Source organism: Thunnus thynnus, chromosome 20, assembly GCF_963924715.1.
Source record: "Thunnus thynnus chromosome 20, fThuThy2.1, whole genome shotgun sequence".
Taxonomy (NCBI): Eukaryota; Metazoa; Chordata; class Actinopteri; order Scombriformes; family Scombridae; genus Thunnus; species Thunnus thynnus.
Window position 1 is genome coordinate 20,421,518 of NC_089536.1, and position 27,458 is coordinate 20,448,975.

General features: G+C 40.8%; 2 protein-coding genes across 3 annotated transcripts; one reads left to right on the forward strand and one right to left on the reverse strand.

The window, feature by feature from the left end:
• Window positions 1-18: 18 nt before the first annotated feature.
• Window positions 19-15,542, reverse strand: mms19 (MMS19 homolog, cytosolic iron-sulfur assembly component). The gene is made up of 31 exons (XM_067576565.1): window positions 15,322-15,542; window positions 14,698-14,746; window positions 13,646-13,746; window positions 13,218-13,303; window positions 12,873-12,947; window positions 12,374-12,443; window positions 11,035-11,163; window positions 10,801-10,862; window positions 10,274-10,360; window positions 10,105-10,179; window positions 9,714-9,791; window positions 8,973-9,111; window positions 8,037-8,191; window positions 7,737-7,815; window positions 7,039-7,164; window positions 6,866-6,947; window positions 6,581-6,678; window positions 6,238-6,393; window positions 5,687-5,842; window positions 5,406-5,505; window positions 4,871-4,973; window positions 4,633-4,710; window positions 4,416-4,542; window positions 4,198-4,304; window positions 3,078-3,134; window positions 2,697-2,883; window positions 2,477-2,559; window positions 2,199-2,363; window positions 1,965-2,024; window positions 1,582-1,682; window positions 19-1,418 (listed from the first exon to the last, which is right to left on the reverse strand). Exons 1-31 carry the CDS (start codon window positions 15,410-15,412, stop codon window positions 1,388-1,390), a joined length of 3,093 nt encoding a protein of 1,030 aa, XP_067432666.1. The 5' UTR covers window positions 15,413-15,542; the 3' UTR covers window positions 19-1,387.
• A 410-nt stretch (window positions 15,543-15,952) lies between these two features.
• Window positions 15,953-27,326, forward strand: ubtd1b (ubiquitin domain containing 1b). 2 transcript variants are annotated; one of them, XM_067576573.1, is made up of 5 exons: window positions 15,953-16,282; window positions 16,472-16,664; window positions 23,526-23,753; window positions 23,874-24,031; window positions 24,609-27,326. In XM_067576573.1, exons 2-5 carry the CDS (start codon window positions 16,583-16,585, stop codon window positions 24,897-24,899), a joined length of 759 nt encoding a protein of 252 aa, XP_067432674.1. In that variant the 5' UTR covers window positions 15,953-16,282; window positions 16,472-16,582; the 3' UTR covers window positions 24,900-27,326. The 2 variants fall into 2 exon arrangements, with proteins under 2 accessions (XP_067432674.1, XP_067432673.1); XM_067576572.1 differs by having other exon boundaries at window positions 15,953-16,664.
• Window positions 27,327-27,458: the final 132 nt, after the last annotated feature.

Genomic DNA, 27,458 nt, shown 5'->3' on the forward strand with positions numbered 1-27,458 from the left:
AAAAAGACATTAAACACATTTTGTATAATTACAAAGAAGTTTTAATGACATCTTAAGTTAGACATTTTAAATAGTCTATTTCCTTGGCATAAGTTGATGTGAGGTCCAAAGTCAGCCAACCTTAATGAAATGAACACTAACTATGATGAAGCGTCAATATTTGTTCAAATATTGAGTGAATACAAGGCGGATGTTTGACATACTGTTCACATAATTTACAATCTTAATCCATTAATGAACATTAACCTCAACATAGTTATTTAATTATGTAAAATGAATATTAAAATGTCACTCATGTCTGTGGAGTGCTTGATTCGTGTCACCCAGTGAGATACCGGACGACAGTTGGCACATCCACATTTTCCCCCACGGTCACACTCTGATCCACCCTGCTGGTGCACCAGAGCGACACAAATCGAACACATCGTTACTGCTCAGTTACACATTCGTCCTGATGAGAAGATAAAAGGCTATCGAGGCCTGCTGGGTTCAGTGCTGCTCAGAGGTTTGGTTTGGCTCTAAGTTCACATCTTTACATGCAGTTGAGTGACGTTCACAGCAGGCCACATTCTTAAAATTGGTCAAAAAGTTTGGAAAAGAGAAACTTCAGCCACCACAGTTCAGGAGATCACTCCAACGCTCCGCTCTGAGCGAGAACGTTTGTGCTGTAACTTTCTCTCTGTATAGGAGGTAACAACTAATCCAGTTTATACAGATTATAAAAATCTTTGCAAAGAAATATAACTTTTTTGTTGATTCATTGATTAACTGATGAGAAAATCCAATTATTATACTTGGTTATTTATCAAGTAATTAACCAATGAAAGAATTTTGAAGGTTTTATCTATGCTGATCTGCAAAGTATAAAATCTAAAGATAAAACTTTATAATTTGTAATGTACTTTCAAATTCTGCATGTTCAGCCATGAAACACCAAACAACCAAAACCTCGACGTGACATTTTCTCCCATACGTAGTGAGAAAAACAATACTGAACATGAGACGTGTTACATATCAACAAACTGCTCATTTTCAATCTTTAACTTAAGACAACGCTCCACAGTCAGTCCAGATACACTCATATTTGTGCGTTCATGAAGATACAAGCAGTCATAACAGAAACATTTCAGTAAGCGGGGGGGCGAGGGGTGGGGGAGAAGACAGAAGATGGAGGAATTGCAGTTGAGTAGGAAGGAGGGAAGGGTGCTGAACAATCCACAGAGAAGAGGGGGAGCTGTTGTGGGGACTGCACAGCTTTGATACTGGGTACCTGCTCCTGGAGTGAGTTTCCCCATTTCTCTTTGTCCCTTTTCTCATCTCCCTTTATTCTTCCATGTCGGGTGGAGGTTGGAAGATAGGAGACTTGGGTTGTGTTTGAGGTGTAAAATCACCTTCCACCAGGACTTCCTAAGAGGAACCTGTGGGTAAAATAGGTAAGGTAAAGGTAAAAAGGTATGCAACCACTGAAATAAAGAACTAAATGGTGAAATCTGTCATGACAAATGTGATATGTGATTTCAAATGTATTAAGCATTTTTAAATTTCTTTTGTTGGTCTTAAATGGCAGCAGCTGATTCTTACCACTCTCCTCGTGCCTGAACCGCCTCGCTCCTCACCATTCTCTTCTTGTCGTCAAGAGGTCGGGCCAAAGCTCGCAGCACCCGAGCCCGAAACGGCAAGATCTGAAACACAAACAGGTGACAATGCAAAAAAAAAAAAAAAAAAGAATTCTGTTACAGTTGTGGATTAATAATAACTAATGACAGTAATGTTACACAAGCTGCTTGAGGCAATTTCACACAGCCAGTGACATGTGACTGATCTGTAGTTTCGTCTGAAAGTGTCTCATCTGAAAGTTTCCTCAAAGCTTATTTTTACTTGAGTGTAGGTCAAGAGGCTCAGAATTTAAGAATTTAACAACAAACTTCTCAAATACATGAAACATGGACTATTTTTAATTTTACCTCGTGTACAGGGAAACAGGAAAGGGCATTGATGCACCGCAGTGAGACGATCCTCACGTTCTACAAAAGAGAGAAACAAGAAAATATTGCAAGGAGCTCTGGCTAGTACACATGATTATTCTATATGATGACCATCTTAAGGCTGATTAAGATATGGTTCACAAGAACTGCTTAGTTACTGGTTATCACCTAAATAAACAGAGAAAACACTCTCAGGTTTGATATCTTACTAACCATGGCTGGACTAGAGGTGAGAGCCAGCAGCCTGTTGACCAAAGCCTCCAGCTGCTGGATGAGTGCTGGTGGCGGGTCGATGAGGACGGGCTCCAGACAGGACAGGGTGGACAGCTGGACACCCTGGTCAGGACATGACAGAGCCTCCAGCAGCAGTGACAGGAGCTAGACAGGGACAAAAAAAACTTGACATTACTGCTGACTATTTTTATTTGATGGCCATGATTTCTATTTAAAAATGAAGTTGCAGAGTCCACAATAGTTTTCTCTTTACTCACCGCTGGTAGTTCAGTGACTTGGACCTGCTTGGGCAGTTTATTGACTATGTTGGACAGAGCCTTCAGGTAGTTGGGCTTCTTTTCTGGAGGAGAGTCACACAATGAATAACATGAATCAAATGTGATCAAACTGAGATTTGTAAATGCTGTTATAAACTTTCATTCTATGTAAGGTTAGAAATGTAACATAAATCTACTCAGCGGTGCTGTCGGCTGGTACCTTGAGGAGCTGCGTTGAAGCCCTGGACCAACTTGGCTGAATTCTCGCTGAAGAAGCGCTGGCGGTACATGATGCGTACGTCGGCATGGCAAGCGCGGTTCAAAATGTCGGCAGAGTCGCTCATCAGCAGCGAGAAGCCGTCTGCTGCCATCGGACCCAGATCAGCATCATCGAGCAGAGAGAAGAGCTTCGAAGTCAAAATTAAAAAATGATTAACATGGCAGCTGTGAAACTGTAACCGGAGAGAATAAAACTGAGAAAATGAACCGTTTTAAGACACAAGATCAATGTGTGTTTAATAAAAGGACAGTTGCATGTGTGTAGAAGTAAATCAGACCTCCAGTAACTATCGTGGGTACGTGTGCTGTTCACTGTCTTTACCTTGTCGGTCAGTGTTGTGAACAGAGGGTGGTATCTGAGGAGCAGAGCCTTCGCAACCTGAAGACAAAGACAAACTTTACTGCACTTGCTGCATCTTGTGCTAACATATACAGTAGATCTGTAAACACAACACTTAAAGCTACTGTAAGTCATGTATTTTAGAAGTATTTCTGTTATATTTGTTGAAACTCTCTGTACATCTCAACAGCAATCAATAAATCAAATGCTCTGACAAAAAAAGAAAAAAGAATCCAGTATGTGTAGCTGGTGCAGGCCTGTAATAAGTCTGTCCAATCATTTCGTTCAGCTCAAATGAAATAATTGGTGGGATTGCATGAATTGCAGAAGAAGAATGAGAAAAAGATGAGAATAATAGAAAGCAGGATGAAAAGCAATGTGTGATCATCGGACTGTTGCCTGTAGCGTGGGGGAAACTGAACAACGCATCATCTTAACAACACTGGAGTGAGAGACTTTCAATGGAAGTGAACTCGGCAGTGATACATTTTTTATGCATCACTGTGGCTTCAGGTCAGATAGTGAGCCGTCTGGTGCTGCTTGTTGCTCTGGGACTCGGTCCGGGTCTCTGATGGACTGGTGACTGAGGAGGTTTTGGAGGCGGACGATGAAAGAGACGTGATATCACTCGATTTCAAGCAGGGAGATGGGACACTTATTACTTTTGTGGCGGTGAGAGGGGGTTCTGTTTATCATTTACTGCTTACCAAAGGTTGTTGTGCCTTGAGAGGAAGTTGTGTGTTTGAGTGCGTGCATGTGTATGTGAGTGAGACTGAGTGCAGTAGTAAACACTGTTGTGTTGCTTATGAAGTGCATGCATATGCCTGTGCTTGTCTGGTGGGAGGGGCTTAGGACAGAGCGGAGGGTGGAGAGCTGCAGGAGGAGGGCTTTATTTTCAAATTCAGGGGGTTTTTTTGTTTGTTTTTTGTTTTGCCTTTTCCAGAACACTACCTACCCCAGCTTTAACTTGATTTACTGATTGACAGCTGAGGGTAAAAATGTGAGAAAAAAAAAAAAATTTAAATCACATACATATGTGCCATTTATCTGACCAAACATTTTGATACTTATTTAGAAAAAAAAGTCATTAGTAGTCTCTTACCCAGATCATGAGGGTGAATGCTTGAGTGCGCACAGAAGAAGATGTAGAATCCAGCTCGCTGCATACTCTCTTCATTGTCCTCTCAATCAGGCTGTCGAGAGAATCACCTGAAGAAGAAAACAAAAACCATCGCAACAGCTTTTAGTTGAAACAAGATGAAGCTCTCAGATTTGGAACCGAAACCTGCGACTGTGAAGAATTCAAGGACACAAACTGACCCTGCGGTCTTTTGTTGACCAGGCCTGCAAAGCACTTGGCGGCGGAGGTGTATGACAGCGGGTGGCTACAAGTGTAACTCATCTCCTCCAGCTCTGACAGCAGGCGGTCTATCTGCGGCACCTCCACCTAAACCACATACACAACACTCTCAGAATACAGCTTCGGAAACATTTGTGAAGATGAAAAGCAGAGATAAGCATTCAAGTTGAGACTCACGCTGCGAGGTAACGAACACACACAGCCCATCAGAAGACAAACCATCTGAGACTGGCTCCAGGAGTCCCCCTGCTGCTTCTGGGAAAACATTACACACCTCAGTAATCACAATTTTCAAGTAACAATCTTCAAAGACAAATGTATATTCTTTTAATCCTATTATCATAAAATGAACAGTGAAGCAATGATGAAGAATGTGCGGTGACACTCATACACACAAAGACATGTGCATACACACCTTGAGCAGCTGGATGTGTGAAGGGAAGGAGTTGTCGGGCAAAAAGGAGACGTCACCGTCCAGAAAGAGAGACACGGCCTTGGATGCTGTCTGGCCTGCCACCCTGCCAACATGACACGACAGAGAGGAAACCATACAAACCTCATGAAAAAAAAACTAAATCAAAGAGACTGACACAAAAAAAAGAAAAGAAAAAAAGAAACAGACAGGAACTGTTGGCTAATTCAGGTTTCTTGATCTGCAGAAGTGAAAAGAAACAAAAACGCATCTAGCAAGCTGAAAGGTCCCTGAAAGGCAACGTATCAGACGCATTTCCAGGTCTATATTTATCACATCACTTTTTTTGCATTTCTGTTGCTGAAGCCCTTGTGTTTGACTTTACATAGTGCCTTCATTTAAGACTTCAGATTCTTCTCCTCTTCTGTCTTCATTCCGATTTTTAAAAAATATGCATATTTCCTGGTATTGTGGCTTAGAAGAAAAAAAAACTCAAGAGAGCAAAACCAGAAACAAATAACAGAGATTTTGTACTGACGTGGGCTGCAGCCTGGAGCAGGAAGTACTGATGACAGGGACCATGGCAGACAGGACCGCCTCCTCCACCAGAGGACTACGACGACCAGATGACCCCTCACCTATGAATCAGTGGGATATCAGAGAGACACACAGCATGAGGTCACTATTTAATAAAATGATTTGAAATTAGATGACTGGAGATCATCAATATCTAAGGTAGAAGTTAAAGCTATTAATTGGTGAAACTGGAATATAGAATTACAATGAAATCCACAGGAAGAGATAAAAGCTTTAATTCACCCTGCAGTGCTGCCTGGAGCGCCAGAGACAGCAGGCGAGGGATGATGACGTTATGGAAGCATCTTCCCGTCTCTTCGGTGTCTTGAACCTGCTCTGCTATCCTCCGGAGGCTGCTGCACGCCGACACCACCTCCTCCACCGAGAAACCGACGCTACCTGAAACAACAAGGACTCACTGCGTCATTTATCTGAATCTTTACTTGCGTCAGTGTATTTCCTGTGTCTGTGCAACTGAGACGATGCCGTTAATTTCATCTGTTGAGATGCGCGACAACAGACACATCACCGCCTGTTATTTTGAAACTGGTGCGCTGCAGATGGGAGATATGAAGCAGCAGACACTTGCATTTCAGCATTTAATGAGTGATGTCACTGTCCTACTTCAACATCTGCATTTTATATTTGAAGAACTACTAATAGATTATCTACACCACAGTGTGGCTGGCTGTTGTATGTTTGAACATCCTTTTTCTGACTGTTTGGGAAGATTCAACATGTGATGAACACGTCTATACTTGAAGCCAGAAACCTTCTCTGTCCTGTCGGTTTACCTGTGTGTGCTGAACTGAGGACCTCCAGGAGGACAGGTGTGCTCTCCTGGACGACGGCGGGTTGGGTGGAAACTGCAGCTAGTGCGGACAAACAGCGCTGACGCACTGCATGATGGGAATGCTGCTCAGAAGCTGCTTTGTCTTGCTCCATGGGCTCTGAGCAGAGGAGAGAGGAGAGGAAAGGTATATTCATGAAGTGACATTCTACTGTATGATTGTAAATTTAATTAAGAAACATGAATGTAGGAAAAAATAGTATTTCGGTTGATCTGCATCCAATAAATCCTCAATGTGCTTAAGAAAAAAAAACACTTTTACATTTTAATTTATGTTTTTCTCTCACCAAAAAACATGTGCTTCTTTAGCTCTGGGATCATTTTAGTGATAAAGGCTGTTGGGTGCAGCTCTGCTAAGGATCCAGCACACTCCACCACAGCAAGACTAGAGGAAAAAATATAACAAGACATAGAGAGAGAGACAGGTTTTATGTTAAAATAAAAATCAAACATCTGACTCGGAATTTGTCTACTCAACGTGAGTGCATAGTGGTGAGAGCAAGTGTGTGTAGAATAAAACGGAAGAAGGAGAAGAGGGAAGACAGATGGAAGGCTGTCCGACGTGAGCTGACCTGACGCTGTTATCGTCCTCTGTCAGCAACAGTCTGGTCAGGTGATCTACAGCCAGCTCGATGTCAGAGTCCAACAGCAAACCTGGAAGAGAGAATGTCTTTCAGTATACAAATCAAAATACTGATCAAAACAGACTCGGAAGCGATAAATCTAAGAGTTTGTTGCGTCTCACCTGTTTGTTGCGAGAGTGAGGTGAGCGCAGACGTGGCTGTGATCTGCAGATTGGCGTTAGTCTCTGTCAGAGCTGAAAACACCATGCTGCACAGAGACGGGCGGAAGGCTGAAAGCACGCTCTCCTCTAATGTGGAGGGATCAAAGACACAGAAAGAAATAGATGATTTTTGTTTTAGTCTATCTTAAATCTCCACAGTCATGTACACACTGCAGCTAAACAGTCATTCTGGAGAGAAAATAATCATTTTTCCAAAATTAGTTCCAAAATTACAAATTATCTCTGTATAAACATATAAAGTGATTCAATTACATGAAACAGATGAACAACAGAACCCATGACAGCTGGTAAGTCTTAGATATCCAGATTTGGTCAGGATCCATGCTACAACTAAGCAATAATTCTGCAATACTGTTGATAATCTTTTAAGAAGATTATATCCTGAGGAAATAACGACATCAAGAAAGCCTGTGAGACATAGTGATTATAATCTCAAACAAATGTGGAAGTACAATTTAAAGACTAATAATAATAAAACTAATAAACTTTACTTATATAGCACAATTCGTGCGTAAAATGCAACACACACAGTGCTTCGCATAAAAGCACCATTACCAATGAACTATGACATTTTTTTAAGTAAAAACACGTGGACGCTGTAAGAAGAGGAAGTCCACATACATGACCAGTTCACTCACCGTTCTCTGAGGACCGGCTGGTTTTTACTGACTGGATGAATCGCTGCACCACCTCCAGTAACGTCCGCCGATGGGAGCACTGCTCACAGAGGAAAAAGTCATGTTTTAACCTTTATTAAAAAATTATTATATCATCACAACATAAAAACACTGAAATTGGTGCCTGAAACAAGAAAATAAAAATGGTCTAAATGTAAACAACAACAGTACAAGCCAGTAAAAATGCTATCATTAAATAGCCATAAAACATGCTGGTATTAAACTTAATCAACATCTGGATGTCAAGTCTTGCTCTTCTACCTCTGCTCTGTTGTTGTACTGCTCGATGAGAGTGGGCATGACAGCAGCTGCTATGATGTGGCTCGCCCTGTTGGAGGCGCTGCAGGCGGCCTGCAGCAGCTTGGCGCTGGGCCACACGAGCTTCAGGTCCGGCTCACACAGGTGATGCTTGCAGTCTGGAACAACATCATGCGCTCAGTGAAAATCAAAACCGCTGGACATGTCTCTTAGTGTCAGGCTGATATATCAAGGCTGAGTTTTATTATTGGAGGGTCGGTCCTGTTATGTACTTGTTAAGCTGTTGAGCTGTGGGTCTTGAAGTGTTAAAGTTGTATCTAGGGTTTCCCAGCCAGAAAGGATAGATTTCATATTAAGGTTACTTATAGTCACTTATATGTCAATGATCTAAACATAGAAATCTATAAAGATGTGTAATTAAATTTAAAAAAACATGCAAACAACAAAGATCATGAGGATGTTTGTTGACAAATCAGTTAAACTGCTTGGTTTGCAAGTTTCCATCTGAAGTCACACTTTGGCAGAAAACCAACCGCTGTGACTGTGACTGTGAGAGCTGCTGGTTAAAACTGAAGAACTGAACACTCACTGTGGTGTCAAAAAAAGATTTCCTGCCCCGCTTCACCAGCACTACTACGCTGTAGCAAAAACCACCCAAAACCACAGTCTTTGTACATATGTAGTTCATCTACACACCCTCTCTCTGACTCACTGTCACTTTGCTCGCATAATTTAAAAAAAAAAAAAAATTTAATTAATGTCTTTTCCTATTTTGATGTTTTTGTTTCATCTAAGTTTTATGCAACTATTTTTTTCTCTCTCATGTTCATTTTTTCCTCCTTCCTTCATGTTTTTCTACACTTCAGGGGTTTATTCAACCTTCTAATAAAATGTGCATTTCAGCTTTTGAACTAAATGTGCAAATAAGCTACATTTCACCTTTAAGAACAAGTTCCAGGAAGGTGCTGAGGGAGTCCTCAGAGTCAGAGTTGAGGACTGAGCGAGACAGACAGGATGTGAGTGCGGTGAGTGCAGTGAGGCCTGCAGACTCGATCCTCTCGCTAGATGTCTGAAACACCTGTGATGACACAACGAGAGAGGGAATGCTGTGGATGAAAAGTTCATTTTGATGCATTTATGGAATTGATTTGCTAGACTTCGTGTGCGATTTCACTTCCTGCGGCATTAGGAACTCGTCTACAGTCTCAAGAAATCAAGAAAAACTGCTGAATATTAGCATCAGGCCAGACTTGTTTTACTTGGCTTTCCAGGTGTCAGAAACTGCAAAACACTGCTTTTGGTCATTTCCTTTAGTTGGTTTCAATTACATTCTCAATTCTGATGCTCAGCTCTTTTGTTAGACAGCTGAGACTCAGATTTTCATATATTGGAGCCATAATATGGTGCCACCTGAGTTCAAATTAATGGAATAAACACTGCAGAGTTTCAATAAACTGATCCAAGTATAGGTTCATTTGAACTCAGCCTTAAAGTTGCTTCTTGTTTTATAGGGTGGAGAACATGTAGGTGAGAAAAGGAACTTTTAATAGACAGAATGCTTTAAGATGTTTAGTTTTCCCCTGACAAATCTTACAAACCACATACGCACATGATCAAAACACACATGCTCTTCGTACTGCAATAATATTTTCTTTTAGTATTAATTTGTTTGAAACAAACCTCTCTGCGCAGTGACATCCACAGTCCCTCCAGGAATTCTGCCAGGTCCTTGTGTTCATATTGTGACACAGAAGCAGCCTAAAAAATATTCAAATGTAGTGAGATAAGTGAGACGGTGCAACTTTTTCAGCAACACACTGATTCATCTTCATAGCTTATATAAAAAAACAATCTTCAGCCTATTGGTTGCAAATACATTTACCTTAAAGATCAACACATGAGCTGTTTTTGATCTCTTTTCCTGACAGTATTTTTAGTAAATACAGATATTTCATGTTTTTTTGTGGGTTTTTTTTTGGCAGAGCACCCAACTGAAAACATTAAACCTCATGTCAAATGTCTACATCTGCCTGTGGAACAAGATTTTTAGAGATAATTCAGGATTTCTCACCAGAGTCTGCAGCGAGTCCAGCTTTGCGCTCTGAACGTCTGAGTCCAGCTTCTCAATGATGAGAGGCAACAGAAACTGCAACAGTGAAGTAATAAACAGACAATAAACACTCTTTAAAACGCATCATGCCAAAAAGTAAAGTGTAAATGTAAACTGATAACAGTCCAACCTCAGCGAATTTTGGTGTCCCAGCGAGGACGTCCCTCAGCACCTGGATGAGTTCTTCTCTGGTGATGCCGTGGGGGTCGTTGGGAGGCTGGGATGGACGGAGAGTGGGTATAGGAGGGGGGGGTGAGGGTGGGGCAGGATTGTTCAAGAAAAGAGAGACACGCTATTAAGAAATAAAACATCATGAATGCACCTGGATATGTTTTAAAGATGTAATGATTAGATTCCAACGAGGAGCTCTGCAGTTAAGAATCAGACATCTTGCCTACTGTCTTATTTCAGGCGATTACACATTTTAACTAATACTTAAAGTCCAAAAAACAAATGAGCTAACCAACATCTGAAAGCGCAATAAACACACAATCATCTGTGACGTAGAGACGGGAGATGTGCGTGTGCAGACGACACTGTATTGTTGTTTTCGAGTTCATCTGAGGTCACAGGAAGTCGGTGATGACATTTCTGTCTGCTACGCTCGTTGCTTTCATCAGCTCTCAGTCTAAAACAGCTGAATAAACAAGGACTTACTGGGGTGAAGTCGATGGGGAAATAACAGGATGTCACTTCGAACAGCTCCTCGGTGAATTTACCTGAGACAGCAGACAGGAAATTAATGGGATGCTAAATAGATTCATACCTACTTGGTTAAAAATGTGAGCGCTCGAACTGTGCGTTTGGATTGTAACAGAGAGTCAGAGAGGGACAGACAGAGATACAGAAAGCGAGGCGGTATGATGTGTGTGCACCTGTGAGTGCTCTCACCTAGATCGTAACCTCGGTAGATGATGTTCTTGGCTATCTGGAAGGCTAACAGGAGGTTGCGAGGATCTCTCTCCCCGTCCATTGACTGCACAAAACCAAACACAAAGTCTGCCCCCAAGCCTTTCAGTTCTGTGGATGAAATTGGAGGAATTAGACCTGCAAAATATCTATATTCAAGATAGCTTCATCTAATCTAGCCTGACCAGTAGGTTAAAATCATAAATGACTCATTTTATTATATGAAATTGAGAAAAAACAAGTAAATCTTTGTGTTCTTGAAGCTGTAACCAGCAAATATTTGGTATTTGTACTTTAATTAATTCATTAATCAGTTGCAAATTTACTTTTATTAGATGGATAAATACTAACATTTCAGCTCTTTTACTGTTGAATAAAACAGAGAGACAGAAGTGAGGTGACACCATGTCAACCAACACGCTGCTGTCTGTCTCAAAACAACCTGCAGCTACACACAAACACTTCATTATCAGCCGTCTATTTGCATCCTATACACTATGTCTATGCAAAATTACTCAACTGCCTGACAAAGCACGAGGTGTGACAACTCTGTCCTCAACTCAACTCTGTCCTTTATTAGAGAGGTGGTAAAGGTCAGAGACGAGTAGTGATTACAGCCATTACTCAGCCCACTGCTGAGACTATGTATGTCCACACTAATACGTTTTCATTTTAAAACGGCGTTTTAAGGTGTAAACGAACTCTGTCCACATGAGCGTTTCAGAAATAATCTCCATCCATAGTAACGCGCCTGAATACGCATATCAAATGACCATTCACGTACACTGGGCATGCGTGTGACGGTGTTAACAGGAAGCAGATTGTCTTCTCTGCGATTGGTTGCTTAGTTGCAGAAAATACTACAGAGGAAGAACAGCAATGGCAAAATGTAAGACTAGAGATTTCTTTGCTTGAACAATGACGAGGTGGAACTCTGATACTTGATAGGAGCGTGACGAATCAGAAGAAGAAGAATGCTTTGTGACTGATAAGACCCGACCAGGAAGTGAACATGGGTATCTGCATCATCGTTTTCAAACGTCTCCGTTAGGTGTAAACGTAGCAAAAGTTATGCGTTTTAAAACAAAAATGTATTAGTGTGGATGTATTTCTGACTTTGAAAACTCTCTTTCTGATCTATACCAAGATTCAAAACTCCTCACCTTGCCTTTACACACACACACACACACACACACACACACACACACACACACACACACACACACACACACACACACACACACACACACACACACACACACACACACACACCTCTACCAGCAACTGCAAATCCCAAACATGCCCATTATCTGTCTCTTACCGGCCTCTCTGGTCTCCATGAGGTTGATGAGCATGTTGTAGACACATGCTCTCTCTCCCAGCATCAGCGACTGAGGGGGAAAAAAAAAAAAAACACAGACCCATGTGAGCTCTTTACCTGCCTGCCTTGGTTTAGAGACATGAGTCAAGTAGACTTACAAAGCATATTTAATAAGTGCTTCACAGAACGCAGAAAAACATGAACGGCATCAACACAAACTGTTAGAAGTGTGGTCAAATATTGCTATTACTGTACTACTGTGCTTTTATTTATTTTTTTGTGGATCAGAGGTCATTGTTCCTCACACATAAACTTAACAAGACTGTACGCTGCAACAATATGACTGTATGTACCTAATGGATCAAATTATATTCATCCCTGAAACACATTGCACAGTGCCTCCTGACACAAACACACTACACTGAATATAGAGGAGATAGAGGAGAGATATAAAGGATTTTTATATAAATCTTTATTTTAACACCATGTCAAGTCTCACCTGCACATGAACATCCTGGAACAAAGACCTCAGCATGGAAACAGCAGAGCCAGGAGGCAAGGTCTTACATTTTGTCTGGAAAAAAGGGCCAAAGCACAAATGATTACATCTAAGTTATCGTTATAAACTAAAAGTTAGACCAAAATAATACCTAAAGCCATAATAGTATAACCCTGTACTATAAACACACAGTGTGTATGTTGATCACTGCTTTCATATGTGGAACTTTTCAAAAATGATTCTCAAACCTGCAAGCAGAAACTTAAGTTATAAACTTAACATTCAGTTAATCTTACACAATGTTTGAGATGTCGTAATCAATGCAAATGCACCACAGACACTCACCAGCGCTCTGAGCCCCCGTAAGACGGGTGGTGTGATGACGTAATGGTCCTTGAGACGGTTTTCATAGAAAGCGATGAGAACTTCCACTGTAGAGAAGAGAGACAGGGAGACACGCTGCTAAAATACAACTTTACAGAAATATGTTCCACATGATTAGCGTTGCGAGACTCCAAAAAAATCTAATTGCTGTGATACATTTGTGATACGTAAAGAGCAGCGAGGTGAACACATAAATTTGTCAGCATTTCCAATTTATCACCCAACTTATGTTAAATGTGTCATGTCAAAACTGTTATTATATATTATATATATAATTTAGGTATGAAAAAAAGGTATTTGTAAACTGATAATATCTAGAAGCAACTAAAGAGTAGAGAAGAGAGAAAGATAAGAGTATAACAAAATGAAAGAGAGTGAAAGAGGTGTACCTTCTCTCTCAGTAAGATCTCCATAGCACTCCTGTAAAACGTCAGAGAGCAGCTGGACTCCTCTGGCTCTAGTGTGAGGCTGAGAGCTAGTCAGACTCAGTCTGTGATGAGAGGAAATGCAGAAGGAAATGAAATTCGTGAAGTGTATCTCCACATGAACTTAACTGATGCCTTTTAATAGTAGTAGTCTGAAAAAACCAAATGAAAATGTGACATTGCAAGTGTTTGAATTTAAAAAAGTAATGTACAACAACTACACTAAAATCTTAAAAAAGGCGTCATATCCAAGTCCAAAAAAAAAATACTATCACTGGTGGTGATATTGAAAAAAGAAATGCAAAAATAATTTGTTAGATTGGTAACTTCCTCAAACTAACAAAGCCTCTCTGCCTCCTGTTCACAAAACTGAACATTCCTTCAGTATATGACATAAATATCCATCAGATATATGTGTTTATATATATAAATATTTCTCTACCATCATCATATAGCAACTCCTTCAAATTGAATTCCAAAATTCATCCATATAATAACAGACAGATTGATCATCTTCATCTTCCTTTTTTAAAAAACGAAATATGGCCAGTACTCCCTCAGATATTGTGGTGTACAGATACGGAACGGCAAAGTACATGTTATCAAGACTTCATTATCTTATAAAGAAACTGTCATCACATTTAGTTAATGATGTCTAATTATTTCATGATGTATACACAGTAGGGTCCAAAAGTCTGAGACCACTTTCCCAGAATACATATATTTTCTTCTTTTTCACCGTATTATCTTTCATGCATTTCTTTGTTTTTATTGGATTGTTGTCATCTGATTGGTTAGTTTTTCTACTCATTTTGCATGCTTCTTCTAGTCATTTATTTTTTGTTGTATTTTGCTACATTATGTTAGCTTAGTGGCCTCTCCTGACACATCTCTTTAATTTTTATTATCTAGATTTTATGCAGTCTTCTGTGTGTGAAAATAAAATAAAAAATAAATGCTGTGGTCATGCTGTTGTTGTTTTTGCTATGGTGTTAGTGAACATGTGGGCAGCTCACCCCAGTGCTTCCACCAGCTGCAGTATTGTGAACTGTCCATCTTTGACACCTGAACAGAAAACCAAGTTTAGTGAACTGTAGCTATGTAGAGATAAGACAACTTAACACACACACACATACATACACACACACACACACACACACACACACACACACACACACACACAACTGACCTGACAGCACATGGACATAAATAAGTTATCTCTGGTAGTTATGTACAGATTAACTAGCAGCATCGGCGGGGTTCAAAGGTAGAGAGTTCATTGACAGGATGCTTTCATACGGACACAAACAGCTAACAAGCAGCATGCGCTTAAAACAGACCGGACTAGCATTAAAATTCACTACACTAATCGATGACAGTACCATAAAACGTTAAGGATATATTCACTGTGTGCAGGTACGGTCACTATATAAGCAGACTTGTGATATAACGTGTGTGTTTTTGTATTGTAAGTTAAGTAACACCACACAGGATGTTGTGTCGCTAAGTTAGCTCGTTAACCATCACGCTGGGTTGTGTTGCGCATCCTTCATTCAGCAGTCTCACCAGCGTTTATTTTTCATAACAAGCTATTCCAGAAACGTCTCGAGGAAAATATGATGAAGACTATTTTATTTTACCTGTTGCTGTATCTTTGGCCTTGCTGTCCTGTAGCCCCGAGACAAATTCCTCCACCAGAGACAGCAGCAAGGCACTTTCATCAGCCATCATGCCTCTGCGACTCCTCTAAGACCACGCATGCGCGAAAAGTTGTGAGGCGAAACGCGCAAGTGTTTTATTTTATGTAAACGTTTAACAAAATGCACCGCTAACCTACAATTCTTTGTTAAATCGAAGCACTTTAGAGTGCATGTGTGTTGCTTTAAATACACGTACTTTGTGTGTTATTTGTTTTTTCCACATGTACTTCGTGTTGAGGTTGAAATAAAAACCGCAACATTTAGTTTGTGGTGATGCCTTCAGGCACCGCCCGAATTCCCGTTATAAAAGCACAAATAGTGGAAATGTGGCATTTTCTGATATTCCTGACGGCATCCCTCTCCACCAAGGCTCAACTTTGTACTTTTAACTATTTCAAATGAATTAACATCGGCGTCATTAAAAATACACTTCAAAGAATCAGTATGGGTCATGCTGCTGTGTGTAAAACATTCAAAATTGCTTTTCGTCCTGACGTAAGAGAACGCAACACCTGTCTGCGTGCTCATGCGCAGGCGTTAAAAAAAGTTGGTTGTCGTTAGCTCCACCGCAAGTCACCTTTTACCAGCAGAGAGGGGAGTAACGTTTAGGGGGGGTTAAAGAGAAAAAAATCCGAGAGACAGTGTTAAAGTATTAGAGTGGTGCTCCGAGGGCTGCGGGAAGCTGCAAATTCACACTGTCACCGTATTTATAAGAAACTCAACGTGGTGCGCGGAAGTTTGTGTTTACTGGTGTCGTGGTAGCAGCTAGCTGGCTGGCCCTGTTAGCTTGTTAGCGAGGAAGCTGGACATCAACATTTACAGCTTAACAAGCAGCTGGATAATAGAAAAGCGTCTGGTTATGTCCTAACATTTGAAAACAAACTGTTTGGCAGATGTTGCGGTGAGTTGTTGAATTGGCTATCAAACTCTTGTAACCTGATTGCGGGACACGAGCTGTGAATCTTTGTGTAAACCACTAACAGCACTGATACAGAAAGACAGAAACTACGATCTAACGCGTAGAGATCAGCCCAGCACTATCAAACATATTATATATATTGCCGGTGCCGATGACCTCTCTGGCTCGCAGCACTGGACCTGCAACCCGTCCTCCTCATCGGACCTAGATCATCGTATCGTCCGTGATGGCTCCCCTGCTCAGCTAGTACGACGCGTGGAAACAATCTGCAGCCCGCTAACCATGGGAGGATGTGTGGGGAGATACTGGGAAGGCTGGGAGGACACACAGAGCCGAGGCTCCTCCAGGAACGGCGGACGGGGAGGTAAGACTACACTGTTTCAAGTGTGTGCGCTTGCAAATCAGAGTCAAAACGCCCAACACATACAAAGGGGCTTAAAGAATAGATCTAAACAGCAATGGAGAGACTCATTTGTCCAGGTGTATCCCCCCCCCCTTCCTATCAGACTGTGAGTCAAATACATCTCAAGTGACCACTTTTGGTTGGGTTTCACCTCCTTGCTCATATTTATTTTTCTGTGGGGAAACTGTGATTGCTGCTAAACAGGAAAAAATGTCATATGCAAATGTATAGTGTTTTGGTACTCTGCAGCTGTACAATGCTGTAGTCTTTCTATGTGGTCAGGAATGGATTTGCATTCACACTACATATCTACACTAGATGTAACTGCAGATTAGCACGGTTGGACCGTGTATACAAAACAAGTTCTCTCTTGCAGGTAAGAAATTGTACATCAGCCAATAAAGGGGAAGGATGTTGATGGTTAGAAGTTTGCATTTTGGAAGAGGGATAGACAGTCGGATTTCTATTAAAAATTGCTGAAAACAGGGAAATGCAGTGCCGTTACTCTAAGACCAGTGCATAGCCTGCAGAATCTGGTGTAACTGCTCTTGTGTTATCTAGCAAACACTGCTATCCCAGACCCACTCTCAACACTGACTACAGCCAAATTCACCTACACTACACCTACATTTGCCTGACATTGCACCCACAACGAGGCTGACAATTTTCCCACCTGGCAATTTGAAGCCTCTCTCTTAATCCCACAACAGTAAGCTTGTTGGGACAACTGCTACCTTTTAAAAGTGGTAATATGGTATGAACACCATATCTCAGTGACCAGGCAAGGCATCGTGGTTCCTGTAACAGGCAACACTGTGGTAGGTTACATTGATTCTTGAAAAGGCTGATATTCCAGTTATTCTCACCCAGGATTTGAGTTCATGTCCATTACCTTCTTGGAAGATAACATTCCTCTAAAGATAAACACTGGCAAACTGCCACGTTTTGTTCTTCTACTTTTCTTTGATGGTGATGGATGGAAGTTGGATTGCTGCTTGAGCACTTAACAAGACTAAATGTTATATTTACAACCAGACTAAACTGAATGACGCAGACACCACACAGCTGAATTGGCAGACGTTATGAATTTCTGCATAGTTTCGACCACAGACAACAATGTCGCTGAAATTTAGCGTGACCTTTTTAATAATACGGTGCGATACAGGAATGCTTATCGTTTTTTGGATGGTTTCAGGTTTATGAATGATGCTCTCGTAAAATGGCAACACACTCCAGCACAACCTAACAAGAGAGATTATAGTTATTTCATATAAAATAGTAAAAGTAGATTTTCTTAAATGATCCTGGAAAAAGTTCTGAGTCAGTTCCCCTTGATCAGATTCATGTTCAGTCATCGCAGTTACTGTCACATTCAGTATATCTGGAGCAGTGAAGTTCCCTTTTATAGTGACTGTTTAGTAATCTAAGTGTCTGTGATTCATTTGGATGCAGGCTCTGTCCCCTTCGTCTCCTCCAGACATACTGATGGAAAGTTTTTGAGTCAGTCTTTTTCCAGCGAAAATTGTCTCCAGTTTACACCAGAATGACAGGAGGTTTTCAGAACTGATTCCAGCATTAGTGTCAGAGAAGGAAGGTTTTTACCCTCGCCAAAATAGCTGTATCCCCAAAATGATCATCTAATATAGAGTTTTAGAGCAGTATAACGTCCACATGATTTGTCTTTTAGTTTTTTTTTTGTTTTACCTGCCACAGTGGCTGGAGGATAGACTATTAAGAACCGTCTCAGCCGAGATTTTCTAAGTTTTGGAGTGCTCGTGGTAATTTCCCACCCTGATTGGTATCAACAGACACTCCCTGCCAGGGTCCGATAATCAAGAACAAGTCTCATCATGTCCCGTTGCATCATTGACTGGCTTCTCTAAAGGGACTGACTCTACTCAGCTTGGCACACCCTTTTCACAGTCTGTGTTCATTGATTCCATTTCCTCCCATCCAGTCTTTATTTACTTTGGAAGAAGTAGCTTTGTGATTTGTATCGTACACGTTTTTGAAGGAGGTCATCATAGGGTTATAAAGTGGGAGCTGACACGAGATATACTACTACAGAAAATAAAATATTACATTTACAGGTAGCACTTAGGTAGCCATGTTTCCTGGTGTGTGTTGAATACCAAATGTGTTGTTATTTAAAAAAGGTGGATTGAAAGTGTGGGAAGAGTCCTTCAACACATGTCTGTCCTGACTGTGGTCCACAACCTGATGCAGAGTTTGCTTATTTACAAAATAACACATTATCATCATCACATCTTTTTAATGGCACTTTTGCTTTTTTTTGATAGTAATCTGTAGATAAGCTGCCACAAAGCATGTGTTGTTACCATGGTTACCTGGAATACACCTTTAGAATGCTGGGCCTTCAAGACACTAAACACAACATAATTCAACAAGTGATAGAGCAACGATTAGTTGATTCATTATTAATTTGACAGAAGACTAGAACCTGCAAATATTGTGATAATCAATTCATTGTTGTTTTTTTTTCTTTTGTTTGAGAAAAGTGTCAAAATGAACTGGTCCCAGCTTCTTATAAGTGTATATTTTTCGTCTATAGTCTTTTATGATAAAAAACATAATATTTTTACATTTTGCACTGCCTAATCAATTTAAGCATAGATTCATTAATAGTAAAATTGCTAATTACAGTCCTAAAGAGTTAACAATTTTGCACACTTAGTTAAATTTCATAGCTGGGTTTTCTAGCTTGTGATTTTGCCTTAATCAACAAAAGAGGCAGAAAATGTAACTGAGCTGACTGATGAATTCATCAGACCAATATATTGGCCGATATTAGCTTATTGCAGATATACTGGTGTTTGTGTATATTGCAGCTTGTAGCCACACAGAAATGCTAATGACATATCTCGGTCACCAGTTAAAAAAACAATTAAAGGGATCCTTATCAAAAAATGCAAAATGATAATGTTAAGTGTTTATCTAAATGAATATTGGCCTACATTATTAGATTTCTGGAAGTCTCAAATATCATTATTGGTTATCAGCCTCAAAAAGCGAGTATCAGTCGGGCTCTAGAGCTCATGATCAACCGCAATATCAAAGCATAGTTTTTGAGATGCTCTGTAGTCTTACAAAATAAAGGGACTTATGAGGACTCGTTTACCTCGTAGCTCGCACTGTTTCTGTTCACAAATGTCCCCTGTAGATTCACTCGTGAACAAATGTATGGGTCCTCAACGACAGAGGAAACTACACTCTCTCAGTTTTCAGAACTAGTATCGTGGATGCTACAGAGGACTTGTTAAAAGTACAGTGGCGGAGTTTGTCCCTGTGACTTTATCTTTAGTCGCACAAAGCCGAGCGGCAGTGTCTTGACAAGATAACAAGCTACGAGGATGAGACGGCTTGTGGGAGTGGATGTATATTTGCTGATGTGTTTTTAAGGAAATACAGTCATATATTCAGTCTGTGTCTGGTTGAGTAATGCACTTCCCTTCTTTCCTGTTGATGTGCTTCAGTGAACGTTCACTGATGTTCGCCTTTTAACGAGGAACACAGAAAACATCCCACATTTAATATTTTCCTAACATCAGGAGTGAGTAAGGCGTTTTGTGTTACAGCTACAGTTTCTTTCCCCACAATAAGGTAACAATTGTTGGGGGGGGGGGGGGTTGTTTTGTTTTTAATCGTGAAATACAGCAACAAGCAGCAGCTGCATATCTGATCGTCATATCTTTTTTATGACTCATTTCATTAAGACTCATAAACACAACACGCTTCACTGTAGCCTCAACACGTGGCAACTTCTTTTATAGGCCCAGTGTGATGAAAACACCCTGATATTGCTTCATGTGTCTGTAATGCATTGCTTCATGTCTCATGTTTTGTTTTGGTGTGCTGCAGTTCGTTTTTGATAAAACGAGGCTGTTCGTTGACTCACTTCCTAATCTTCCTGTTACTGCCTGCCTCGCACACAATCCACCAAACCACAGTTATTAATTCATATAATGTTATCTTTTCAAATTTTGATTCCTACAGTGCCACTCGACGCCTCTAACCATGGTGCACTTGGGTGGAAGGCGATGAAGAATTAAGAAACAAGATTAACATAATTGACATTTGTGAAAGAATAGATTTGGGTGTTATGAAGTATCATAGGTTAGTTTGAACTGACACAACAGAAACCAAAGGTTTCAGAGAGGCAAACGAGGGCCAGACAGGGAAAGCTCCTCTGCTTGTCTCAGATTCTCAGCTCAACTCGTTCCTCTGATCACTTTTGTCAGACTGCAAAGCCCTCAGCTGTCCTACATCTGCTTGTGCAGTGTTTAAACTCTTCAGAGAATATCCCCTGTAGATATCGAGCTGACTGACAGCGTCACCAGTCAGTCCTCCTCTCAGGAACATGGAGTAAAACACTAAAAACACAAATGTATTTATTGCAAGACATCCATCAATGTTATAATATTATGTTATATTTGTAACTGAAGATGGAAATATACAAAGAAGAGGAATCATACACAGTAGATGAAATGGAGTCTTAGCCTATCTTATACACACACAGCAACATGTTTCATTGTAGGGCTGCAACTAATTATAACTATATACTTTTCATTATTATGAATCTGTCTATTTTCTCAATCGTTTGGTCTATAAAATGTCCAAAAATGGTGCAAACGTTCATCACTGTTTCCCAAAGCCCATGGTTACATCCTCAAATGTCTCCTTTTCGTCCTGACCAACAGTCCACAACACCAATGATATTTATTTAACTATCATAGAAGACTAAATATACCAGAAAATATTCACATTTGATGAGCTGGAATCAGACAATTTGGACATTTCTTCTTCTTCTTCACATTTTCTGACAGTCGACTATCAGTTGCTCAACTAATTGTCACAGCTTTACATCATCATTTAAATGTCAGACTATCAGTTGCTCAACTAATTGACATTTAAATGATGATGTAAAGCTGTAACAAACAGCCATAAACTGTTCTAGAACAGAACAGTTTAGGTATCTGCAGAAAAAGAAGGCTTTGCTAGACTGGTGCCAGTGTTTTGGTTGTCTGTACTGTATATCGGACCAGCTGTGGCTCAGGAGGTAGAGTGGGTCATCCACCAATCACAGAAAACTCCAAGTTGCTCCCGATAGGCCAGCGCCTTGCATAGCAGCCCCACCACCAGAGAGGCAAAACATGTAAAGGGCTTTGTCCATTAAGGTAGAAAAGCAATATAGAAGTGCAGTCCATTTACCATATCATAAAACAATATTTTAAGATATGAATTATTTGTCACACATCTTTATATCACATCCTTATAAAACACTCTGTCACAGTCTCTGGAACTGAGTGTTTGTTATGGCCGATACTGAGATGATAACCTATTGTTATGGCAGTAAATATAGACTGAAATATACTCAGAGACTATATATATACTAGAAAATAGTAGGTGATTTAGCTCCTTGTCTGAGAAGAGGATCATATCAGGATAATCTGTTGCGTCTGCCCCGGAAGTGGAATAACATGTAGAGAGAGTGCTAGATATTACACTTTTTTCACAAATATCCACAGGGTGGTAATGAGGAAGGCCCTTTGCTTCACTCGGGATACTCTCCGCTCCACGTGCTAATCCTACACCACCCCATGTCCTCCTAATTACTCGTCCTAAGCCATCTGCATTATAAATAATTAGTTTGAAAGAAAGGCAACCTCTTGGATGTGTGCTGTCTCTTTTATACTCCTCTTCATTTTCCATGGCTCCGCTCCTCCTCGGTGACTGACATCTCTGCCACGGGTAAAGATGAGCTTAGGCAGGTTTAGTACTCGATATTTAAAGGGAATTGAATATGCTTTTTGACAACATGAACTGAAGTGGTTGGCAGTTAGCATCCATTTAAAAAAAAACATTTATCTGTTAAAGAAAATGTTATACCAGCCACAAAACAAAACTGGTATCCTAAATTATTGGTAGGTGTGTAATTGGCAGGAAACCAGGTATGATGTTTCCTGTCCTGATGCTATCTTATTGTCTGTGTACGCACGTGTATGTGTGACCCTCAGTGTTGCCCCCACTTAAATAAGTGCTCTCCTGGCCTAGATGAGCTTTGTGTTAATATTGAATGGTGGGAAACACAGGTAAGGTTACATAGACAGATATAGGCTACACATACTTCATGCATATTGCAAACTCTGGGTGACCTCCTAATTTTAGATTCGGATGACATAGTGGGGTGGGATGTTCTGTCTCTGGTAACGGCTAGCATTTCTCTCTCTCTCTCTGCTGCCAGCTCTGTTTTTAAGTAAGAGATGAAAGCATACTGTAGGATTTGTATTTTATGGGAACATGTGTGTTATTCATTTATGAATTCACATATTCTCTTCATTCTGCGGTGTCCCGTCGAGTTTTCTTGTAAACAAAAAAAAAGACATGTGCGTCCCTGGGGTCTAACAAACATGTTGACTGCATTTTCTTCCTCGTAAAACAGTCACAAAGCCGATTTTTGGAACATATTTACATTCATATTTACTTGTTTGCAGTTTTCTACTTCACTGCTTTCTTTGGCTTGTTGCTGCGTTTGTTTTTTTTTTACGTTACCACCACCAGCTGTAGTTCGCCAGTTTCATCCTTCTCTCTAGATCAGCAGAAAAGGGTGAACTGGCAGCAGGAGTGTGTGTTGTGTCAACCATGCATGTCCTTGTGCCTGTAGATGATACAAACCTGTAAAAATGTTGCACCAAAGCACCGTCAGTGGTCAAAGACTCCTTTTTAATATGATACTGTACTTAGCATACAAAAATTCACTATATCGCTGTAACAGTCTTCTATTATTTCTCCTCTGCATCACAGGACGTAATGAGCCTCTGAAGAAAGATCGTCCCAAGTGGAAGAGCGACTATCCGATGACAGAGGGCCAGCTACGGAGCAAGCGGGATGAGTTCTGGGACACGGCGCCGGCCTTCGAGGGCCGCAAGGAGATCTGGGATGCCCTTAAAGCCGCGGCTGTGGCCCTAGAGTGTAACGACCACGAGCTGGCCCAGGCTATAGTGGATGGAGCCAGTATCACACTGCCACACGGTGAGGACAGAGAACAAATAATTAACCAAATACAGAAATCACTGAAAATAACAGGCTGATCTAGGCTACAAATCAGGTAACTTTATTATTTAATCTCTTTTCCTCAATACCACTATCCAGGTACTCTGACGGAGTGTTATGACGAACTCGGGAACCGCTACCAGCTGCCCGTCTACTGCCTGGCCCCACCCGTCAACCTCATCTCAGAGCGTAGCGACGAGGACCCCAGCGACAGCCCTGAACCTCCTGTGGCCCCCAAGAAGGAATTCCAGCTCAAGGTGCTTATTTTTACTTATTTTATTGGGTACCAAACAACAATTATGTTACTGTAACAACCTTTTAACCTAAATTTGTTTGACATTTGGTCATTTTTTATATCAGTTTATAGTTTGAGCTGGCATATCTGAGGTATGTAATCTTGAGTAAAACCATGCTGAAATTGCAAGGCTAAAACAAAACAGTCAGTTCTTTTGCTTATGAGTCTGTGCACACGGGGTAAAAAATGAAAAAACACATGGGAGACGATGATAAAGCAGCAGAAATGTAACTTCACTTAGGTCATAGATCCAAGTTGTGGTGCTAACTTGTAAAGCTGTTATTGATGTTTAAAATTAGACAAATATAATCTAGTAGTTTGTTCTGGTATTGCCACACCTGTCGAATTCTGACAAAATTCAGTCTGTATCATTTTATTATGCTATTAGCCAGTATTATAAGTTACCATCATGGTTTATCCTTTGAAAGACTAATTTTACCAGCATCTACGTTTACTTCACTTTTGGCCGATGTTCATTTCAGACACTGTTGGCTTTTCTGCAGCTCTTGTTCAGTAACTATACTGCCTGTTCCCTGTAGGTACGTATGTCCACAGGTAAGGACCTGCGCCTCAGTGCCAGCATGGCAGACACCATAGGGCAGCTAAAGAAGCAGCTGCACGTCCAGGAGGACATCGACGCCTCCCACCAGCGCTGGTTCTTCTCCGGCAAGCTACTCACGGACAAGACACGGCTGCAAGACACTAAGATCCAGAAGGACTTTGTCATCCAGGTCATCGTCAACCCACAAGCCCTCCGAGGCCCCAAGCTGTCACCCACCACCACCACCACCACCACCACCACCACTGAGTCCTCCCCTGCATCTGAATAACTGACGACGAAGGGGATGAACGGAGGAGATGGCGAAGGGGATGGCAGACGCTGAAGGACCAGAGGTGCCTCCTAATGCTGGATAACTTTTTGAGAACACCTGCTGTTACTGAAATAGGTTTAAAAAAAGAACTGTAGAGGTACAATACTATATGAGGGAGAAACTCAACAGTGCTGCTTTCTTTCAACTACCATGTGTCATTGTATTTTTTGGTTCTGCTGGGTTGTTCTTAAAGTGAATCCAGTCACCACACTAACTCTGGAGATCCTCATCCCCTCGTCTTTTTGAACCACCTACAAAATGCGCACGTCATGCTACACATGCAAAGACTCTGCCTCTGCTCTTTCATCCGCACGAATGCTTATGAAGTGCCAACGGAAGAACCGCAGAGGTGTTTGTGTTGGTTCTAAAGCACATCTCTACTTTGGACTATGACGCCCATGGACTCTGCACTGCAATCCTTTTCTCTTCCACAGAAACTGAAAGGGAAGGCAGTGAGCGAGACAATGAGCTTTTTTCCTTTTTTTTCCCCCCTCTGCTTTCTTTTATTGAGGAATTAATGTAAACTGAGCTTTTTTGCACATTTGAAGATTACTATACTTTTGTGGTAGTTTGTGTGCCTTCTACAAGATGAAACAAAAAAGGGTTAATGTACTGAAAGATGCTAGTTTTCCCGCTAGGCTAAGCCTTCTGTATTTTTTTAGATTCAGGAACTCTTAGATCAATCCAAGCTATAACTGCTGCCTTTTTTTAATGATTTCATGAATATTGCAGACAAAACATAGTGAATGGGTGCTGGTGTGTGTGTGTGCGTGTGTGTGTGTGCGCGTGCGTGCGTGTGTGTGTGTGCGCAAACGGAATATGTATTACCCATATATTTCAGTTTGACGTAGCTCACATTGACAAGACTGTTTCCCTGGTGTACAACTCTTTGCAGTCAGTTCACCTATAATATCATATTGTTGAAGGAAAGTGAAATTCACACACAAATATTACGGTCTTCAACATTAGCATTATTGGCCACTGAATGACCCCCTGACCACCACGGGGCAGAAATATTCAAAATCAAACTCATAGCAACATCGCCCTGATATATCACTTGAGTTGCTTAGGGCTAGCTATCGTTTTTTTTTTTTTTCTCACCACCTGATGAATGTACATCCAGTATTTGCTCGCCTTTTATCCTCAGTGTAGTCCATAAGAAAACTTTAACATTTGATTGCTAAATGTTTGACTTTCTTCACCAGCAGGCTTGCACGAGCGCGTTTGTCGGAAACGGCAAGTTTTATGTGTGTGGAGAGCGTTGGATCAAAACAAGCTGTTGATTTGGGTGTTCATTCTCAGTGGGAGCGGAAGTACTACCAGCCCATTCAAATTACAGGGGGGGGAAAAAATGTTGGAAGAGGTTAAAAGCAAAGTAACAACAGAATATTTGATCTCTCTTCCTGACAAAACAAAAAACCAGTACAGTGAAGTTATCACCTTTTGTAGTTGACAGCATACTTTCCTCGAGCACTGTACCACTGCATAAACATTCGACTTTTCTTTGGAAGGCATAGAGGGTGACACTATTTGTTTGTAACCACTCTCCGAACATTTTGTGACGGTGTGGTATGTGTAACCTTTTGCTAAGTCCTTAATACAATCAGTCTTTGCAGAAGCCATTTAGCCTGACAGTTTGTGTCTCATGCCTTTTGCCTTTTGCATAGTTACACAGCTGCAGTGACTGTGACTTATTGTAGTACAGCAAAGATAATAGTTTTGAACGTAAAAGAGCCTCCAGCTAAGTCACCTACTGCACAGGACAGAAACATGTCAGCCACAAATGAAATCGCCCTGAATTTATACTTCCATTCACATTGAAGCTCAAATTGCACAATTTAGATATTGTCCCATCAAATATAATTTTTTTTTCAAAATAAAATCAACCGGGCCACGTTTGATTTCTAGCTCCAGTGGATCACGCAGAAATCGCTGCATTGTTGTCATTCACCGCTCTCGTCACACACCTCTCGAGCAGTGTAATCACGGAGGGAATAAAATTGAGCCATCAGTTTGAAACCTAACTGAGCCACACCTCACCACATCATGAACATGTTTTATTTTAAAAGAGAGAGAGAGAGTGTTTCATTATCTTGTAGCTTTTCTATCCAGTTTCAGCCTCGTAGCTCATCACAATCTCTTTTTTTTTTTTTTCGTTGACTTTCAGGCCTTTTTTGCTTTCTCTTTACCAGTGGTTCTTTTGGGGATATTTCTTAATCATTGTATGCAAACTTGAATAAGCATTTTTCTCTGTATGTGCAATACAATAGACATAGACCTCATATCATTTTTGTTTCTGACTATAGATTTCGTAGAGCACCAGCTATAAGTATTAAAGTTAATGTCAGAGTACAGGTACAAGCCTGCTACGATCTGATGCCTCTATCAACTGTTTCAAATGTTCACGTTTGTCACTTTGAAATGTATTCCAAGCTAACGCCTTGACCGTTCAGATGGGCGTTCATCTTTCACAGAGTAAAATATCAGAACATTAAAAAAAAATGCCTACACAACTTT